The sequence below is a fragment of the Littorina saxatilis genome, linkage group LG10 (genome assembly GCF_037325665.1).
Source record: "Littorina saxatilis isolate snail1 linkage group LG10, US_GU_Lsax_2.0, whole genome shotgun sequence".
NCBI lineage: Eukaryota > Metazoa > Mollusca > Gastropoda > Littorinimorpha > Littorinidae > Littorina > Littorina saxatilis.
The window spans coordinates 12,008,369-12,024,406 of record NC_090254.1 but is presented as its reverse complement, the minus strand read 5'-3'; the positions used below and the strand labels follow the sequence as shown (position 1 = coordinate 12,024,406).

Below are 16,038 nucleotides of genomic sequence, written 5' to 3'. Positions count from 1 at the left end.
ACAGCTGTTTGTAATGTGAGTAACTGATCTGAGCGCTCACACGTCACGGTTTATTTTCAAGGTATTCCTGGTGTGGGGTCACATAATCACAACCCCCAACCTGAACTGCATAGCTCTTCGGGCGATGAGAGACAGTTTGTTTGCTAGAAACTATCACTTAAAGCGTTAAAACCGAACACAAACACCAGCAAACGTCACCCCCACACAAAGATGCACGCCGCTGAAAGGCATAATAATGAATAGCTTTGCATAGATCCGACAGGAGTGTCTAAACTCGACATTTCTGCGCAGTTGTACACTAAATGTCATTCTTCAGACTGATCTTGACAGGATAGGGTAGAAAATGACACCACGGGGGCACTTGCTCATCTCAGTTTGTCTTTCGCTTGCGACACTTTCCATTTCCAAAGGTGAGTGCATTTTTTTGGTTTGAATACGCTGTAAATTTGAGCAAAACTCTCGCGCTCGCAAACACACACACACGCATATACAAACACACTGACACACAGACACACACACACACACACACACACACACACACACGCACGCACGCACACACACACACACACAAAACACACACACACACACAAACACACACACACGCACACACACACACACACACACACACACACACACACACACACACCAGGTTCATACAGTGTTATCCCTTGCGTGCCATATGCTAATTCTGCAATCAGTTCTGCACCGAGATATATTTTTATTCTATTTGAGCGTATGAACATTAGGGTGTGACATATTCTAAGCGCACTTCACCGCAACAGGATACAAAGGTACATGTATTTGACTTACTTTTTGAAGTGTGTAGGTGTGTTTTGTGAAAGGAATTCCACTGAACAAACTGAAACTAGAAAGGAGTGAAATATCAGAGAGATTTTGTGTGAGGGAGACGACAATATGAGGTTTAAAAAATAAATTGTCGGGCTGTAAAAGAGCATCTTTGTAGCTTAAATGATACCAGCACAATATTGCGAGAGAGAGAAAAATCAAAATGTAATGCTGTTATTACCGGAGATTTTGATTATAGGCATTTAAATTACATGTGTTTTCTATCGCAAGTTGAGTAAAGAAGAGATTTCGCGAGAATAGAGTCTTGTACTTTAAAAGTTCTGATTGATGTAGTCTGTAAGCACATGCTAAAAACAAATTTACCTCAAATCTCAGTATTTGAAAACACTTGCGATGGGTTTTAAGTTAAGAATCGTTTGCTCTCTTGTTACTAAAAACTTAAGCCAACATTCGAACACCCTTTCTGTAACCAGTTCTGAGCACAGTCTGACAGCACATGATCCTACTAGTTAACGTAGCACACATATGGTAAACCCCCATGTGTGCTACGTTAGTCAGTAAAATAGTGTACTATTATGTCACACTCTCTTCAAAACTGGTTACAGAAAGGGTGTTCGAAAGTCGAACACTTCAACAATGTAGAGTCAGTCACTCTCTCTCTCTCTCTCTGTCTCTGTCTCTCTCTCTCTCTCTCTCTCTCTCTCTCTCTCTCTCTCTCTCTCTCTCTCTCTCTCTCTCTTTCTCTTTCTCTCTCTCTCTCTCTGTTTCCGTCTCTGTCTCTCTCTCTCTCTGTCTCTCTCTGTCTCTCTCTATTTCTCTCTCTCTTTCTCTCTCTCACTCTCTCTCTCTCTCTCTCTCTCTCTCTCTCTCTAAAGCAATATGTCGATATCGCAACACTAAAACTATTTTATCATGCCCACATCTTATCCCATATTAATTACGCATTAACTCTTTGGGATGGCGTCTCTGATATTCACATGAAAAAGTTAAACTCTCTACATCGTCGGGCAGCTTAAATGGTCCACAATTATCAGCTGATTTGAAGTTAAAGAATCTAAACTACCTGCCGCTAGTTAAACAGTTACAGTTTAATAAGACTGTAATGATGTATAAAGTATATCATGGCGAAGTGCCCATCTATATTCAGGACCTATTTCACAGAGTAACCGAAAGGTACGGGTCTATCAATTTTCTACCACCAATACCCAGGATTGATTTGTTCAAAACTAGTCAAGCCTTCTCTGGCGCTATGGTGTGGAACTCCATTCCGTCTGTAATAAGATCAAACAAGCTCTGCATAATCATTTTATGTCTACCTAGATGGCTATACTAGTCTTAACATGTGCAAGTAGCTGTCAACAATTGGCAAAGCTTTATGAATTACACAAATATGTTCTTTATTATATATGTACTAGTGGTACCCGTGCTGCGCATGCGATGTCATTTTGTTGGTTATGTGCTTGTGAAAATGTTGTTTGCACCCCTCCCCCCCCCCCCCCCGCACATTATCCCGCATATAATGAATTATATTCTCTTGGTGAAAAATAAAATGTTAACCCTTACACCGGTGCAATTCTGTAACACATGTTACATAGCCACTGGTGAATTAACAGAGAGAAAAATAACAAAAAACAGTCATATAGGTTTTCGCATCAATGGGAGGTAATCGGAACTGACCAAAAAGACTGCGCGACCGCACGCGACTATACAAACAAACAAAATAAAATACAGCAGGTATGACGTTTGCATGAATCCATGATTACGTCTACATGAACAACAGTGATAAAAGTGCGCATCTCTTCCCAGCCGTGCAGCGCTTTGAAAGTTGGAAGCATTAAAATTTAAACGGGTAAAAAGCCATCGTGAAGATACGAAAAAAAGTATGACGTCTAAAATACTTAATGATTCAAACGCATAGTATAACATATGTAATTGACAACATTGACAACAGAAAATATATACATGGTTCACACACACAATCGAGTGCACACATCCATCCATGCTTATTTAAAGTCATGTACACACACACACACACATACATACATACATGGCATCAAGCAACACACAATTAAATGACACATATGGAATATGGAAAACGTATAATGGACCTGACCATGGCAAGTAATTTACACCGTTACCTACTATAAAATTGATGATATATATATACCACTCACTTGCTATTCGCCTAAAAGCTTGCGGTGTGCTGTGACACATATAAGAAACCAGAAGAAAAAAGGACTTTACTTTGGCGAAAAGAGCATATGCTGCTTATTTTTGTACATAACTGCTATAACTGTATTTTTTCCGAACACTTACATGTAAAAAACATAGAGATATATCTTACCATTTCACTAAGACAGCCAAAATAACGGTCAAATTAAGGGGAGATCATGATGACGTACATGTCTATGGTTGCACCGGGGGAAAATATTTAGTCGCTGGAACCTATAAGGTATAACACATGTTACATAGCCACTGGTGAATTAACAGAGAGAAAAATAACAAAAAACAGTCATATAGGTTTTCGCATCAATGGGAGGTAATCGGAACTGACCAAAAAGACTGCGCGACCGCACGCGACTATACAAACAAACAAAATAAAATACAGCAGGTATGACGTTTGCATGAATCCATGATTACGTCTACATGAACAACAGTGATAAAAGTGCGCATCTCTTCCCAGCCGTGCAGCGCTTTGAAAGTTGGAAGCATTAAAATTTAAACGGGTAAAAAGCCATCGTGAAGATACGAAAAAAAGTATGACGTCTAAAATACTTAATGATTCAAACGCATAGTATAACATATCTAATTGACAACATTGACAACAGAAAATATATACATGGTTCACACACACAATCGAGTGCACACATCCATCCATGCTTATTTAAAGTCATGTACACACACACACACACATACATACATACATGGCATCAAGCAACACACAATTAAATGACACATATGGAATATGGAAAACGTATAATGGACATGAACATGGCAAGTAATTTACACCGTTACCTACTATAAAATTGATGATATATATATACCACTCACTTGCTATTCGCCTAAAAGCTTGCGGTGTGCTGTGACACATATAAGAAACCAGAAGAAAAAAGGACTTTACTTTGGCGAAAAGAGCATATGCTGCTTATTTTTGTACATAACTGCTATAACTGTATTTTTTCCGAACACTTACATGTAAAAAACATAGAGATATATCTTACCATTTCACTAAGACAGCCAAAATAACGGTCAAATTAAGGGGAGATCATGATGACGTACATGTCTATGGTTGCACCGGGGAAAAATATTTAGTCGCTGGAACCTATAAGGTATAACACATGTTACATAGCCACTGGTGAATTAACAGAGAGAAAAATAACAAAAAACAGTCATATAGGTTTTCGCATCAATGGGAGGTAATCGGAACTGACCAAAAAGACTGCGCGACCGCACGCGACTATACAAACAAACAAAATAAAATACAGCAGGTATGACGTTTGCATGAATCCATGATTACGTCTACATGAACAACAGTGATAAAAGTGCGCATCTCTTCCCAGCCGTGCAGCGCTTTGAAAGTTGGAAGCATTAAAATTTAAACGGGTAAAAAGCCATCGTGAAGATACGAAAAAAAAGTATGACGTCTAAAATACTTAATGATTCAAACGCATAGTATGACATATGTAATTGACAACATTGACAACAGAAAATATATACATGGTTCACACACACAATCGAGTGCACACATCCATCCATGCTTATTTAAAGTAATGTACACACACACACACACATACATACATGGCATCAAGCAACACACAATTAAATGACACATATATGGAATATTGAAAACGTATAACGGACATGAACATGGTAAGTATTTTACACCGTTATCTACTATAAAATTGATGATATATATATACCACTCACTTGCTATTCGCCTAAAAGCTTGCGGTGTGCTGTGACACATATAAGAAACCAGAAGAAAAAAGGACTTTACTTTGGCGAAAAGAGCATATGCTGCTTATTTTTGTACATAGCTGCTATAACTGTATTTTTTCCGAACACTTACATGTAAAAAACATAGAGATATATCTTACCATTTCACTAAGACAGCCAAAATAACGGTCAAATTAAGGGGAGATCATGATGACGTACATGTCTATGGTTGAACCGGGGGAAAATATTTAGTCGCTGGAACCTATAAGGTTATACGGCGACTTATCAGGTGATAATGTTTCGAACTGTTTAGTAAACAAATCTATGGAATATTTTGGAGTTCCATTAACAGATAAACAGATCTATCTATCTTCTTATTATTTTAGGTTCGTCTGGGGTAGAGAAATAAAACACACAGCTAGGTTCGTCTGAGGTGCGGTCGCGTGTTTAGTCGAACCGAAAGTTGAAGAAGAACCAATCACAGATCTCTTTCGCCGCGATGTCAAAGTTCAGGTCAAAGTTCACTGTTGTCTACTCAAATTTGCGAGACAAACCTCTTCAAACTTTGTTCGTGGACAAAATTGGAAGTCGGGACCTAGCGGAATCGATTTCCTGGGTCACGTTGGCATAGCAACCGAAGGAGAAGGCACAAATCCGCGCGGTTTGGTCACAGGAATCGAAAAACCACCGAAAATCCTACCAGTATTATATAGTAGATTATGTGGAATTTATGTTGCGATTTTCCATCATCATCATCAACATCATCATCATCATTATTATCATCTTCATCTTCATCAGCATCATCATCATCACATCATCATCATCATCATCATCATCATCATCATCATCATCAACATCTTCATACACCATATAATCATTATTAGCATTAGTGTAAACGTTGGTACATGGTATCGTGTGAATTTTACCGTCGATCACTTTACATGTGTAACCTCAATTAACATGTTGCATGTTTCGCTTTCGATTTGTATGTTGCTGTCATTTTGTTGTTTATGTTTATTTGCTTGTTTGCTTGTATTTGTCGATTGTTTGCTGGCTCGTTCGTTTACTTTGTTTATTTGTCATGTTGCTTAATTTTTATATCATGTATTAGACATTGTATTAGAAGTAAGGACCGGTTGTAAGAAAAGGCTTCGCCTTAAACCTATATCATTGAAAAAAAAATTTCCATCATCATCATCATCATCATCATCATCTCTCTCTCTCTCTCTCTCCTTCTCTCTCTCTCAGTCTCTCTCTCTCTTTCTCTCTCTCTCAGTATCTCTCTCTCTCTCTCTCTCTCTCTCTCTCTCTCTCTCTCTCTCTCTCTCTCTCTCTATCTCTCTCTTACACACACATACACACATTCACATCTCCCCCTTCCCGACCTCATATTTGCTCTTTGACAATTTCAGGTCAATCTCAAGACAATGCCACCATCCGCCTGGTAAACGGGTCACACCCATGGGAGGGGCGGCTGGAACTTGAGGTGAACGGGAGGTGGGGGCCTTTCTGCGACATGTTCTGGGGACCCGAAGAGGCCGAGGTTGCGTGTCGTCAGTTGGGGTTCAACACGTACGTCATTGAGTTTATAGAGACTACACAATGTTCTATTTTTAACTCAAATTCGGAATCCCGAGACTTTTTTTGTTTAGTGAGGCATATACGGGTGCCCCACTAAACAAGGAAAGTTGCGAGAGTTTCAATAGAACTTTGTGTACTTTATGTTACCCTTCATACGTGGGAGAGACCACTCATGAGATAAATTGAGAATACTACATGGCTTGCTGTGTCGTACCAGATTTACACGAGTTGTTTTTTTAAATATTGAACTGCGAGCGACAGCGAGCTGTTCACTATTTGAAAAAGCAACGAGTGTAAATCTGGTACGACACAGCAAGCCATGTAGTATTCTGTTTATCCTACATACTTGTACGTACGTGTATTTTACTGAAAATGTCCTGCAGTCGAGGCAGCTAAATTGAAGACGCTTGGTTTTGGAACCTCGATCTCTTCTAAAGCCTCGTGCAATCTATTACGTCAAAGTAAAGAAACGTCACTCTGAAAGTGTGGCGTGACGTGTTAGTTCTAAAATTGCATCGAGGGTAATTAGCGAGCGCATTTTTTTTTTCTATAATGACGTTTGTCTCGGTGACTTTGGCATCATAAGCAGTGGAAAAACAGGTCCCTGCCAGACTTGCTTGACATGACCTCATTTACATGATATACACACGTGTGATTTGAACGAGTATTATCTCACGAGTGTCTCTCTCGCGTATGTAGGATAACAATATCGTTCAAGCCACACGTGTGTATATCATGTGAATCAGGTCGTGTCAAACTAGTCTGGAAGGAATCTGCTTTTCCACTGTTAATGCCAGAGTCACCGAGACAAACGTCATTAATGGAAACACTGTTGCGCCTGCTGTTTCCCCTGGAAGAATTTTTTGAACTAACACACTACACTTTCTAAAGTGACGTTTTTTTGCTTTGACGTGAAAGATCGCACAAGGCTTTGAAAGAGATCGAGGTTCCAAAAGAAGCGTCTTCAATTTTCAAGCCTCGACTGCGGGACGTTTTGAGTAAAATATACGTTAGTACAGTATGTACGATAACAGAATATTACATGACTTGCTGTGTCGTACCAGATTAACACTCGTTCATTTTTCAAATATTGAAAAGCTCACTTTCGCAGGCAGTTCAAAATTTAAAAAAGCAACTCGTGTAAATCTAGTACGACACAGTAAGGCATGTAGTATTCTCTATATCTCAAATTGGAACATTGCCAGGAGTCAGTGTTTGTTGTGTGTATTGATCACTGATATATATTAATAATATTCCGCACATGACAAATCAAACTATACACTGGGTCGTTCTTCCAAATAAGGGGCATTGCCAGGATCGAGTGTCTGTTTAAGTGTTCATTTTGTATCACATAATACCACACAGAGCATTCAATAAATACCACACTGGAAACCTCTTCTGGCAAAGGGTATCGTCATGAGTGTGTGTTTGATTGTTTATTTTCTGTATCACATATAATACTCCACAGCTTACACGCCAGACATCACACTTGGTCGTTTTTCGTGAAAGAGTCATTCTGAGGATTGTGTGTGCATTGTGAACGAGACATAACACTTGGTCGTTCTTCGTGAAAAAATCATTCTGAGGATTGTGTGTGCATTGTGAACGAGACATAACACTTGGTCGTTTTTCGTGAAAAAATCATTCTGAGGATTGTGTGTGCATTGTGAACGAGACATAACACTTGGACGTTCTTCGTAAAAGAGTCATTCTGAGGATTGTGTGTGCATTGTGAACGAGACATAACTCTTGGGCGTTCTTCATAAAAGAGTCATTCTGAGGATTGTGTGTGCATTGTGAACGAGACATAACACTTGGTCGTTTTTCGTAAAAGAGTCATTCTGAGGATTGTGTGTGCATTGTGAACGAGACATAACACTTGGTCGTTCTTCGTGAAAAAATCATTCTGAGGATTGTGTGTGCATTGTGAACGAGACATAACACTTGGTCGTTCTTCGTAAAAGAGTCATTCTGAGGATTGTGTGTGCATTGTGAACGAGACATAACACTTGGTCGTTCTTCGTGAAAAAATCATTCTGAGGATTGTGTGTGCATTGTGAACGAGACATAATACTTGGTCGTTTTTCGTGAAAAAATCATTCTGAGGATTGTGTGTGCATTGTGAACGAGACATAACACTTGGTCGTTCTTCGTAAAAGAGTCATTCTGAGGATTGTGTGTGCATTGTGAACGAGACATAACACTTGGTCGTTCTTCGTGAAAAAATCATTCTGAGGATTGTGTGTGCATTGTGAACGAGACATAACACTTGGGCGTTCTTCGTAAAAGATTCATTGTGTGTGCATTGTGAACGAGACATAACTCTTGGTCGTTCTTCGTAAAAGAGTCATTCTGAGGATTGTGTGTGCATTGTGAACGAGACATAACTCTTGGTCGTTCTTCGTAAAAGAGTCATTCTGAGGATTGTGTGTGCATTGTGAACGAGACATAACTCTTGGTCGTTCTTCGTGAAAGAGTCATTCTGAGGATTGTGTGTGCATTGTGAACGAGACATAACACTTGGACGTTCTTCGTAAAAGAGTCATTCTGAGGATTGTGTGTGCATTGTGAACGAGACATAACTCTTGGTCGTTCTTCGTAAAAGAGTCATTCTGAGGATTGTGTGTGCATTGTGAACGAGACATCACACTTGGTCGTTTTTCGTGAAAGAGTCATTCTGAGGATTGTGTGTGCATTGTGAACGAGACATAACTCTTGGTCGTTTTTCGTGAAAGAGTCATTCTGAGGATTGTGTGTGCATTGTGAACGAGACATAACTCTTGGGCGTTCTTCGTGAAAGAGTCATTCTGAGGATTGTGTGTGCATTGTGAACGAGACATAACTCTTGGGCGTTCTTCGTAAAAGAGTCATTCTGAGGATTGTGTGTGCATTGTGAACGAGACATAACACTTGGTCGTTCTTCGTGAAAAAATCATTCTGAGGATTGTGTGTGCATTGTGAACGAGACATAATACTTTACAGATAAAATGTAAAATACTAACTGTGGGTCGTTTTGTAGATAAGGAAAATGCCAAGAGAGTGTGTTTATCACTGATATAGTACTCGTATATGACATAATACCTCAAACGTAAAGTGTTAAATACTACTGTAGATAAGGAAAATGCCAAGAGAGTGTGTTTATCACTGATATAGTACTCGAACTCCGCAGATCACACGTAAAATACTACACGAGGTTGTCTTCGGTAGAGGGGTTTTGTCAGGAGTGTGTATTGACTGCACGTTTCATTGATATATTGATAAAAAAAATCACACGTTTATTACCCTGCGAGGCAATACTAGAAGATGAGCATTGCCAGAACTATATGTTTATTGTGTCATTGCTATAATACTCAACGGATGGTATGTGAAATACTACTCTCAATCGCGTTGTATAAGAGGAAGCCATGACTACGTATATGTTTATGGTTATTGTATCATTGACATAATACTCATTGAAATATTTAATCCAAAAGGTGATCCTGAAGGTTAAGTGAACGGCCCTAACTGGCATAAACAGTTTTAATTAAATGACACAGGAATTAATGCTTTAATTTGGGTTTGAAATTTGTTGCAATAATTTGTTGGCCAACTTTATATGAAATACTATTCTTAATCGCGTTGTATAAGAGGTGCATCGCCAGGACTACATATATGTTTATGTTTATTGTATCATTGACATAATATTCAACATATCATATATGGAATACTACTCTTAATCGCGTTGTACAAGAGGAGCATCGCCAGGACGACGTATATGTTTATGTTTATTGTATCATTGACATAAAACTCAACATATCATATATGAAATACTACTCTCAATCGCGTTGTATATGGAGAGCATGGCCATGAGTGAATGTATATATATTGCGCGTATTCCACAGATCACACGTGAAATACTACAGGGAGTCGTTCTTCGGGAAAGGGACATTACCACGAGTGTGGGGGGACCGCTACTTTCGATGCACAGGAGGGGAGTCCACTCTGGAAGACTGTGTGGTGGAGTACTCCACGTCGTGCAACCACATACCGCGTGGTGTGGCTGGTGTTTCGTGTGATACAACGCAAGGTAATGTATGGTGCCGTACTGGTGCCAAAACCACATAATGAACATGTTTGCTCCCCCGACAGCGGCGTATGACTGCCTAAATGGCGGGGTAAAAACGGTCATACACGTAAAAGCCGTGGGAGTTTCAGCCCATGAACAAAAACAAAACAAACAACATTTTTACAAAACATTTACAAGTATCACTGAGAACTGTACTGTTACCATTTTTTTTCCCCTGGTAGTGATTCATTTTCTGCTTGGCTCTTGCACTTCGTTAGGAATCGAACCAGAACTGAAAATGTTAATGTGAGTGTGTGTGTGTGTGTGTGTGTGTGTGTGTGTGTGTGTGTGTGTGTGTGTGTGTGTGTGTGTGTGTGTGTGTGTGTGTGTGTGTTTTCAGACACAGACGACTGTGTGGACCACCAATGTCTCCACGGAGGACTCTGCCGTGACCAGAACCGTTACTACACCTGTCTGTGTGCGAATGGCTACACCGGACCTCGCTGTCAGACAGGCACGTTTTTTACGCCGCCTTGTATAGTGTTCACTGTGTCTGTCTGTCGGTCTCTCTGTCTCTTTGTCTGCCAAACTTATATTATATCTCTGGTAGTTATGGGTCGATTCGTACCTGTAGTAAAAGAGGATATATGAGCTTTACACGCGTGTGACTTGGAATAATAGGCCGTGAAAAGTAGGATATGCGCCAAAATGGCTGCGATCTGCTGGTCGATGTGAATGCGTGATGTATTGTGTAAAAAAATTCCATCTCACACGGCATAAATAGATCCCTGCGCCTTGAGTCCGAGTCTGGAGAAACGAGCGCGATATAAGACTTCATATAACCTAACACGCCTTTATACAGCCAGGGACAGATTGAATCGGACGATTAAGCGCTTTATGATGGTGACGTGATGGTGACGCGTCTCAACCAAACATTTGACGTCGGCATAACTTGCAGTACGCAAGTTAGAATCCCTTAACAGCTAGTGAAACCTTTATTTAGCAAGCGTGGTAGTGTACACTATGAAGATTATACTTTGTTAATCCGTTTATAAAGACCTTTCATATTCAGGTTTACGCTTGGGTTAACGTCCGCGTCACGCCTGCGTCTTGATTGAAAACTGCTTATTCACGCTACAATTCCCGATGTTGTTCAGAGGTAAAATGCTGTGAACGATCTCAGAAAGTATCTCTTGTTCGAGGAAATTCTTACGCAAAAACCATGATGCCAAAAAATGTATGAAACAGATTACACAACATCTTTCATCTAATAGCTCTATATACAAAGAACCCGTTTTAACGCGAAAAATGTAAAAATATTTGGAATGAAAGAAGTTTTGTTCTTAGGCTCAATTGATATCCATGAGTTTTTCATATCAGTTATTAGCAGATTAGTGGTTAGTTGCAGAGAAATGCGGGAGTGGGTTTCATACAGAGGGAAAGTAGGTCAAGCAGTAAAGAAACTGAATTGGAGGTACTGGCTGTTCCTTTGATGTCTGCAGACAAGGGGTCAGTGGCAGGCCGTTCTTGATGACAAGTTTTAAAAATAAATTGTCGGGTTGCAGAAAAGCATCTTTGTAGCTTTAATGACACCAGCACAATATTGCGAGATAAAAAATCTAAATGTAATGCACACACACACACACACACTCACACACACACACACACACACACACACACACACACACAGAGGGTTCAGGAGCGGGCTTGAGGAGGAGGGCGGGCGGTGTGTAGGGGGCGGGGCGGAATACATTTAATGAACTCCGTTATATTGTCTACTCTTTGAAATGTTCTATCAAGGGAGTAGTCTCCCTCGCACCCCGTCCTTAGTTTCTCTTCACATACCGGTGAACACAGACACTCGACACGAGGCGGGCGGGGCTTATGTCTTGGATGTCAATGATTGGCTGCTCTCAAGACTACTACAATAACAAGGTAAAACTCTTTGCCGTTCAAGACGGAACGAAAATATTGTGGTGCCAAGACTATGCAGACGACAGAAAGGTTGCGCATGCTTCCAGCGCCTTGCTTTGAAATGTTCAACTTACGAATTTGTTTTGTAATAGTCATTTTGTTTATTCGTCTTCGTATCTACAGACATCGACGACTGTGACATTTTTGGCAGAACCCCGTGTAAAAATGGCGCCACCTGTCAGGATCATCCGGGCCACTACACGTGCGCATGCCCACCAGAGTTCACAGGGCAAAACTGTGAAGTCAGTAAGTATGACACAATACAATGTAAAACCCCATTACGTTTCAGGGCGAGCTTCAAAGTCAGAAACTATTCTAATACAAATACACGGTAATGCCTCATTCATGCTCATTGCAAGCTGTAAAGTCAGTAATAATGTCACAATACACTATAAAGCCCAAATCTCTTTCAGGGCAAGCTGTAAAGTCAACTGCCATGGATGCTTTTTGGCTCACGCAAGTGTAGCCTATGCGATGCTAACTTTTGTCTGTCTGTGCGTGCGTGCGTGCGTGCGTGCGTGCGTAGGTATGTATGTATGTCTGTGGTAGAAACTTTAACATTACGTCATTTGAAGACGTCACATTATGACGTAAGAGGGTTAGACGTCACGCGAAGGAATTACTGAAAGTCTCGGTCATTATTTTTTTGAGCGGGCCGAGACTAGTTGGCAGTCGTGTCCCTGTAAGTAGGCTACATGCAGACAGACAGATCTAGATCTAGTGTCTCGCTTTCTTGCACAGTGTCACCTATGCTTACTGTTTGGGTGTGTATGTGTGACGGAGTGATTGAGTTTGTGTTACTGTTTGTCGATTTCTTACGTGAGCCTTGAAGGCTTCGCCTCTTGTTTTTTCTTTTTCTTGTTTGTGTTGTGTGTGGGGGTGTTTTTGTGTGTGTGCTGGACACTTTGGTCAATGGCCGCTACGCCTGCTGAACGGGTCGCACCCAAAAAAAGGGATGGTACATTACAACTGGATGCTGTGTTTTTGTGCAGGGTACGTCCTTGGTCACGGGTTACTACGCCTGCTGAACGAATCGCACCCAGAGAAGGGATGGTACCTTTGAACCGGATTCCGTGTTTTTGTGTGCAGGACACGTCCTCGGTCACGGGTCGCTACGCCTGGTGAACGGGTCGCACCCAGGGGAGGGACGGGTGGAGATCCTGGTGGAGGGAACGTGGGGGGCCATCTGTGACAGCGGCTGGGATTCCAGAGACAGTCGGGTCGTCTGTCGTCAGCTAGGATACAATACGTAAGGCAAACAGGACAGTTTTCTGCACTAACAGGGCATTCCATTGTATTGACAGAACATTTCACTGCAACAATTAACAGGCCATTTCCTTCCCCTGTCGTCAGCTGTACAACAACCTGGGCCGCGGTGCACGAGAAAGGTACCAACCGGGTGGGAGCCAGCCGCGCTGTTGGATTGGTTGAAATTGAGGTATGTTGCGAATTCAACCAATCAGACTCCGCGGTTTTTTCTCACCTGTTTGGATGGCTACCACTTTCTCTTCGTGCACCTCAGCGGTCCCGGGAAGGCAAACTGCTCATTTCGATGTTCTTACAGGACATTTCACTGCACTAACAGGGCATTTAACCACACTTTTATGCCATTTCACAACATTAACTGGACATTTTACTACACTACAATAACATTATACTAACAGGACATTTCACTACGCTGTTAGCGTTCAACATTCTTTCACCAATAAACAATTCACAAGGGATGTTGGCGCCGGTGTAACACGAGAAAATTACTCCCACGAGATTTTTACTCCGGAGTAAACATTTCGTACGAAAAAGTTACTCCCTTTACGAAAAAGGCACTCCCCCATTTCACGAGAAAATTACTCCCCAAGACAGGTGAGTTCCGAGTAAACATTTCGTACAAAAATGTTACTCCCCTGACGAATAAATAACGAATAAATGACTTCACCCAAACACAAACAATTTAACTTCCCATGCCAGGTGTACGAAATTTTTACTCCCTTGTCCCCTGTTTGTCTTGGTGGTGGAAGGGGTGTATTAAGGAGGGTAGCGCGACATTCGTGTGCGCGAGATCACTTATTGGCATTATCCCTTCGCCCGCATCCCATTTTTGCATACGATATTTTTACTGGAAGTAAAAAAAATGGGGAGTAAAAATTTCGTGGAGGGAGTAATTTTTTCGTGCCGTGTGGAGTTCTTTTCTCGTACGAAAAGTGTACTCGGAGTAAGAATTTCGTACAAAATATTTACTCCGGAGTAAATTTTTCGTGGAGTAAAAATTTCGTGTTACACCGGTCTTTCATGTTCCTCTTACCTGGATTTCAGATCAGCAATGGAAGCGTACGATAACGCTTTCTTTGGATCGGAAGATATCGAAAGAATCTGGACGACGGAAGTTGACTGTTCAGGCAACGAAACGCGTCTGGTGGACTGTCGGGCACGAGCCTTTGACTCGGGCAACCCGTGTCGTCGAACAAAAACTGTCGGAGTATCATGTGACGCTACTCAAGGTATACCCGTGAATTGTATGTTTGGGGAGCCCTGCCAACAGCCCCATGGTTTGATATAGCTTCACGCGACTTTTTCATTCTAGTGTTGTCTTTTTCTTGTTTAAAAGTACGTAACATTTTGAGTCTTGAGTCTTGAGTCTAACGTCAAGGATTTGATACAACTCTCTCCCGATCCCTGCTTGTTCGCACCAATGTGTGTTTCAGTGATCTACGACAGACTGATACAGATAAGATTCAGTACGTCCTTTTCCCACATTTCCCAAAGATGCCGTAACTATACTGTCAGTGTACATGAACTGACGTTGTCAGAATGACAGCACTTCAATCAGGACCGACTAAGAGGGAAAAAACCGTGAATCAGGGTCCTTGTTATGAACATAGATATAATATCATTTCAACACAGACACCTGATTGTGAGAACCAACAGTGTCCTCGATATTAACATTCAATAACGTTGCACAACGATTTAGCATCCACAAGTGTCCTTGTTATTAATATGTTTACCATTTTAACACAGACTCCAATGATTGTGTGTAGCAACAGTGTCCTCGATATCGACATTCAATAACATTTGTACACAGACACCAACGTTTGTGTGTACCAACACTGTCCTTGCTATTAACATTCAATAACATGTCAACACAGACACCAACGTTTGTGTGTAGCAACAGTGTCTTCGATATTAACATTCAATAACATGTCAACACAGACACCAACGTTTGTGTGTACCAACACTGTCCTTAATTGTTATTAACATTCAATAACATGTCTACACTGACATCAACGTCTGTGTGAAGCAACAGTATTTTTGACATTGACATTCAATATCATTTCAACACAGACACCAAAGATTGAGCATCCATAAGTGTCCTTGATATTAAGATGTTCATCATTTTAACACAGACACCAATGATTGTGTGTAGCAACAGTGTCCTCGATATCAACATTCAATAACATTTGTACACAGAAACCAACGACTGTGCGAACCATCAGTGTCAAAACGACGCATGGTGTCGAGACAAGAACCGTTACTACACGTGTTCATGCAGGCCTGCTTACTCCGGACAGTACTGTCAAATTGGTGAGAAGAATTCGATCATATTTGTATCATTACTTCACTGACCAACTATTTCATTGGATGTTAAATATTGTTAAATCATGTATAACTGGTTCACATTGTTAAATCGTACTTTCATCATA

General features: G+C 40.8%; 1 protein-coding gene across 2 annotated transcripts in view; it reads left to right on the top strand.

Annotated features, from left to right (window-relative positions):
- The first annotated feature begins 272 nt into the window (after positions 1-272).
- The window catches only part of LOC138978167 (uncharacterized), a 31,023-nt gene continuing 15,257 nt past the window's right edge, over positions 273-16,038 (top strand). For both annotated transcript variants that reach the window (XM_070350828.1, XM_070350827.1), the window contains exons 1-8: positions 273-410; positions 6,156-6,315; positions 10,206-10,390; positions 10,770-10,883; positions 12,467-12,589; positions 13,433-13,592; positions 14,654-14,838; positions 15,806-15,919. In XM_070350828.1, the coding sequence (XP_070206929.1) occupies positions 344-410; positions 6,156-6,315; positions 10,206-10,390; positions 10,770-10,883; positions 12,467-12,589; positions 13,433-13,592; positions 14,654-14,838; positions 15,806-15,919 (1,108 nt within the window). In that variant the 5' untranslated portion in view covers positions 273-343. The remainder of the gene's footprint in view (positions 411-6,155; positions 6,316-10,205; positions 10,391-10,769; positions 10,884-12,466; positions 12,590-13,432; positions 13,593-14,653; positions 14,839-15,805; positions 15,920-16,038) is intronic.